A 6,000-nucleotide genomic window follows, 5' to 3' on the forward strand; every position below is an offset into this window, starting at 1 on the left:
TTTTATGTGTACCAGTGAACAGGAAAAATACAATGTAATGGTTAGATAATTGTTTTTCTACTTTGTGTGTGTGTGTGTGTGCACGCGCGTGTGCATGCGTCAGAAGTCAGAAGTCAACGCTGAGTGTTTTCCTCAATCATTCTCTACTTTGTGTTCTGAGACAGGGTCTCTCACTGAATCTGGAGCTCATCACTTTGGCTATGGCTGACTGGCCAGCAAGCCCCAGGGGTCCTCCTGGCTCTGTGTCCCCAGCACTAGGATTATGGGCATGCAATGCCCCACGCAGCTTCTTTGTTTATAAATATATTTTTAAGAACTGGAGAGATGGCTCAGTGGTTAAGAGTGATTGCTGCTCAATCAATTGAGGACTTGAGCTCATATCCCAGAACCTACATCAAGAGGCTCTTAAACACCTATAACTCTGGATCCAAGGGATCCAGCACCCTCTTCTGTCCTTCTCAGGCACCCACAAACATATGTATGCTTATACTTATACAGATAAACACACACAGAAATTTAAATCTTAAAAAATACTTTTAAAAGCTATTCTTTGAGCATTTTTCACATGTAGGCAATGTCTTTTGATCACATCCACTCCCACTCCCTGCTCCAACTACTCCCAAACTCCCTATTCCCAACTACAGGCTCTTTTTTTTTTTTTTTAATGTGCTGAGTTCAGTTAGTGTTGTTTGTATGTGCATGGGTGTGAGATCATCCACTGGGGCATAAGCAACATACCAAGGGTCACATCCCTGAAAAAAACCCTGATTTTCCCTTCCCCAGCAGCTATCAACCGTCAATAGCTCCTCAGCTAGGGGTGAGGCTTGATGAGCCCCTCCCCAATCCATGCTGGAACTTTGATTGACTTGATCAGGCAGCCAGTCACTATGAATTCATGAGGGCAATGGCCCTGTCATGTCTAGAAGATACTGTTTCACAGCACTCCTCTCCAATCTCTGGCTCTAACAGTCCTTTTGCCCCTTCTTCTATAGTGTTCCCTGAGCCTTGGGGGGCAGAGGAGGTGTTACAGATGTCCCATTTAGGGCTGAGCACTCCACAATCACTTAGTTGTGAGTCTCTATCTTAACTGCCGTCCACTGCAAAAAGAAGCTTCTCTGATGAGGGTTGAGAGATGCATTAATCTATAGGCATAAAGGTAAGTATTTAGAAGGCAATTTGATACTATGTCCACATATCAAAATAGTAGTAGGTTCTCCCCTAGGGCCCATGACCTATGACCTCTACAGCTATGGGTTCTTGACTCACTTTGCAGTGTTAAGCCTGAGTTCTGTCCTGTAGAATAGAGCTTAAAGTGACTGGTTACCCACATAACATTCCTGACACTATTGTACCACTGTACATATCTTTCTGGGCCAGCCATTATTGTAGCTCCCAGAATTCACAGCTAGGTCAGGTTGTTGGTGATTGTCTCCTTCAGCAGCCTATATAGCACCTCTGGCACTATGAAAGCCAGCCAGTAGGGAGGAAGCTTCCAAGTCAGTATTAGCTTGATTTCTCCATGTCCTGTGACCCAAGTATGTTGTATCTTCAGTATCAGAATCATTTTATCAAATTCTGGTTTGTAACCAAGACTAATGGCAATAGCCTGCATTGTTTTGGTAGTCTATCAGAGTCCCTGGACCAACAACTTAAGGAGGTAGCCCACCTGGTACTGAGCTTTTTACATGGGTGCTAGGGCTTGAACTCAGGTCCTCGTGCTCACACAACAAGCACTTTACCTACAGAGTCATCTTCCCAGCCACGTTAGCCAATTTTTCTATTGTTGGTTTTATGCCTTACAGGTAATATAAAGCTGAAGAATTCTCTGTACCCTGCCCTCAAGAATCTCACAATCTAACAACACAGGTAAGACAAGGTCATAATAATGGAAAAGGGCAGAGAAGAGGGTGACAGCTTTGGTCTCCAGTGCAAACCCTTACTTTTTGCAACTGTTCCTAAGAAGTAGAAAGGCCTTTAGCAATATGTCTTTACCCTTTTGTAGTCGATCTCATCTGTTCCTATTCTCTTAGTCCTTCAAACAATACAAGCCTTTTCATGGTTCTAACTTGAGCCATAAGAAGGTAACTGAAGGAGATCTTAATACTTCCACAGAAATCTAACCAGCCAGTGGGTTCAATGAGGCCACTCATAGTCAGGATTGACTCCTTTCTTTAGGAAACTGGTATGTACTAATATCACTGCTTTGCCCAGATCCCATGCAGGAAATTTGGCATTCTAAGGGACGTAATCTGAGCCCTGCTTCTCCTGGGAAGTTGAGTGCACAGGCTGTCTCCTACTTGCACAGTCATGTTAGTCTAACACCATTAAGTCTAAAGCAGAGAGATATTCAATATAGATATCTTGTAAGCCACATGTTTAAAATTTTTACTAGTCATGTTAAAGTAAAAAGAAACAGCTGAAATGAATTTTGATAATATAATCTCAGTTTAGACTAATCATATTTTCCAGTGGTCAAAGTAACACATGCCTTACAAATCCAAATTAATCATAGAACAAACTAAAGAAGAGCCTTTCTATAAGCTCTACTAGGACACTGTGGGTGTGGCCTGACAGTGGGTCAGGAGAAAGAGCTGATAGCTGCTACTGGCTCAGAAAACCATAGACATGTTGTTTTTAACTCAGTAATGAACTGAGAAGGAAGGTGAACCATGTGGCAGGGACACAAGCAGAGCTGAGCAAATGAGAGTGGCCAGTGGAAAGTCTCAAATGGACAATTAAAATCCACCAGATTTCTGGTAACACAGACCATGGTGGGAAAACCAAAAGGTAGATAAAAATTGACTGGTTGGTTTTATACAGGGTGTTTAAACTGTAAAAAGCAACTCCAACTATCAAATTGTATTCCCTAATAAGTTATAGATTTTTTCATAAGATTCTAGAAGGACCTGAAAAATCTATCCTCAACACCCCACAATTCTCAAAGTAAGGACCTAAAGTATCTCAGTCAAAAAATTAACATGAAAAATTAAAAATACCTAGAATGAAACACCAAAAAAAACCCAGCAGAGTGTATCACAACATGTGGGATTGGGCTAGAGTGATGGCTACAAAGGTATTAGTGAGCTAAGTTAGAATTTCTGTCTAAATTCCTAAACAGTGGAAGCCAGGGTTACTCCTTTACAAATCTTTAACTAATTTTCCTGCAGGGATACACACCCCAGGTGCAGGTACCAAGATGCATCAAGCTGGCAGCGTTAAAAAATATGTATTACATATAAAGCTAAAATTATATGAGTTAATAATTCAAACTCATGTATTTGAGTCTTTTGTTGATTTTTTTTTTTCCTGGAACTAGAACAGGATTCTGCCTGGAGCAACTTCAGATGTGCTTTACTTTAAACAATGCAGAATGGAGACATTTAAACATTTACTTTTTTGTTTATATGGAATATGGATATGAGCAGAGTGGTTATATCTGGAGCATTCAGAGCAGAAAAACCAAGTCAGTGTTGTTTCTACTCTAAAAATTAACCAGGCTTTAAATTTCTTTTCTACCAACAATCTCCCTCTCTAGATAAGAGTTGGGGAAGGAACATGAAAAGCTACATTCAAAGAAAAAAAATTAACATATCATATAAATAGTTCTTATTAAAGAAGCTCAGAGTCAACATTATGTGCTCTAAACCAAAATCTCCATGCTGCCTGAGACAAGAGATTTCCAGATGGGCAGATACTTTCTTTACTCAATGGGCTAGAGGCAAAACCTTAAGCTGCAACTATTACAGTTAAACAGAACACAGGACACATGCCAGGTTAGAGAGAAATGAACGCATCATAGCACATAACAAATGCCTCTTTGAGGAATGGATTAACTGAACTGTATTTTTAATTACTGCAAGCCTCCTGTGCATTAATATTGTTATATTTCATCCTGCTGCTCTTTCAAAAAGCCAAACTATTTCCTCTGTTTGTCAAGTTGTGCTTAAGGCTCCTTTTTGGAAGAGGCCCCAAAGCACAAAGACAAGTATCTGTGGCTCTTTTCTCAAGCAGCTTGCTGCCTATATTACCAAACTAACTGTCAAGCAGCATTCTGGCTAAACTACACTTTACATGGATGGAAGATGTACACAAGGGCTCAGTTTAGAGCTGAAATTATGTCCCATCCATGATTTTCCCATTAGGTACAGAGACTGGCTCCTGGTTAGTTAGGATTCAAGACCACATGCCAATTGCATAAACGTTCTGTTGTTCTGTTAATGATATGCCGGCACCCATGCTGTTCCTTAGTATTCACTGACCTACAACACCTATAGGGAAGAAACTACTCCCATTGTATAAAAGAGAAAGCTGGGCTGGAGAGATGGCTCAATGGTTAAGAGCACATACACACAGGCAATATACTCATACATATAAAAAAATAAAAATAATAAAACTTAAAAAAAAGAGAAAGCTGAGACTTATGCAGCCTTGCTGAGCTATCTGAAGTCATACACATATAGTAAGTGACAGGCTTTTTATTCCTACCTTTACTGAGGTATTTTTGAAAAATAAAACTTATTTATGTGGAAAGTATACAGTGTAATGACTAATACATTCTCTTCCTTCCGTCTTTCTTTTCTTTCTTTTTCTTTTTCCACGGATTTCCAAGATTTACTCTCTAGTGGTAAACACTTGCCTAGCATGTACAAAGGCCTGGGTTTAATCACTAGAACTGAAAAACAGTTTTTGTAAGGTACTCTCTTAACAAATTTCAAATATCTAATCTAGTATTAACCATGATCACTCTATATATCAGACCCCCAGAACTTATTTCAGCAGAAACTTGACACTGTTTGGACATCCTCTCCCCATACCTCCACTCCCGCTAACCCCACTCTACTCTCTCAAATGGTAGCTTCTTAACCTAAGTCCTTTGATTTTAAATTCAGCACTTTTCCTATTTTACCACTTAGGACTCAGTGTGGTTGTAGTACCACAATATGTTTCAACTGAAGGCACCAGTCAGCTAAAATTCCAACAAATAACTTACCATAGAGAAAATCCCTGAAACATTATGAGGTCAGATGAATAGCCAATCTAAGTCTGTATGTATGTACATGGGAGACTGACCTGCAGAAGCAGCAAGACTCACATTATTGCTGTCTTCATTTTTCATGATGCTTATTTAATTTTTATAATACATTTTAAAAATTTGGTTTTTTTTCTCTGTGTGTATAGCACACAGAACATCCCAAACCATCTTATTCAACTATACACCCACTTCCTAGATGGTACCCTCCCATCGCCTCCTTCCCCCAACTAGAGCCCTTATACTCTGTTATCCCTGCTACTGTCTGCTGTGTTGTCAGCACCCCCACCCGATCCCCACTACTTGTCCATCTGGTGGATCTAGTCAGCCTATCTAGAGGTCTTTGTTTTAGGAAGGTCAGCTGTTCCTCATCTAGCAGCAATCAGTTGTCAATATTCCTTTAGATAAGATTGGGGTCTGTTGTTTATTTTCCCAGTTCTTTGCTGGGTTGCTATCTGGGAGTCCCTTTGGCCACCCTGGCCAACAACTCAAAAGAACGTATCGCCTCTCTGGCATTGATGCTTGTTATGTAGCCTTTAGCTATACATATGGACTCTTAAAAAATTATATTGGCCCTTTTAATTTTTGGTTATACTTTGCTTTAGGGTGTTTAAGGTCATACAGTTGGCCCAGATAAACCAATTTATTTTTACTCTTAAGGTCGTTTGAGGATCTGTTCCTCAGGGGTCACACGGGCTTGGGAGGAGCCCCTGGCTCCTTTCTTTTATCAGTTCCACCTATGTGAAGATAAGTCAAAGATTCTGCTTGACCATGGCTAGCTTTGCTTGGAAGCAAGGAGGAAATGTTTCCTCTGTGTTGACCCTCCTCTTTGTAGACTGGACACTGGTTCATGTCCATCTTGTGGGGTCTCCCGGGCCGCCTTGATCAAGAGGACAGATGACCCACCACAATTATAGGACACTAGTTGACCTAGGAGGGCAAGGAGCAAAAACTGTCCTTTATATCCCTCT

The 6,000-nt window shown here is 40.5% G+C and overlaps 2 protein-coding genes across 3 annotated transcripts in view; one reads left to right on the top strand and one right to left on the bottom strand.

The window, feature by feature from the left end:
* The window catches only part of Tmem266 (transmembrane protein 266), a 163,253-nt gene that overhangs the window by 145,819 nt on the left and 11,434 nt on the right, over positions 1-6,000 (top strand). The window contains exon 12 of the mRNA XM_008823429.3: positions 1,803-1,866. Coding sequence (XP_008821651.1) covers positions 1,803-1,811 — 9 coding nt within the window. The 3' untranslated portion in view covers positions 1,812-1,866. The remainder of the gene's footprint in view (positions 1-1,802; positions 1,867-6,000) is intronic.
* The window catches only part of Etfa (electron transfer flavoprotein subunit alpha), a 77,775-nt gene that overhangs the window by 10,872 nt on the left and 60,903 nt on the right, over positions 1-6,000 (bottom strand). The window lies entirely within an intron of this gene.

Source organism: Nannospalax galili, unplaced genomic scaffold (genome assembly GCF_000622305.1).
Source record: "Nannospalax galili isolate Female #2095 unplaced genomic scaffold, S.galili_v1.0 scaffold28, whole genome shotgun sequence".
In the NCBI taxonomy this organism is placed as follows: domain Eukaryota; kingdom Metazoa; phylum Chordata; class Mammalia; order Rodentia; family Spalacidae; genus Nannospalax; species Nannospalax galili.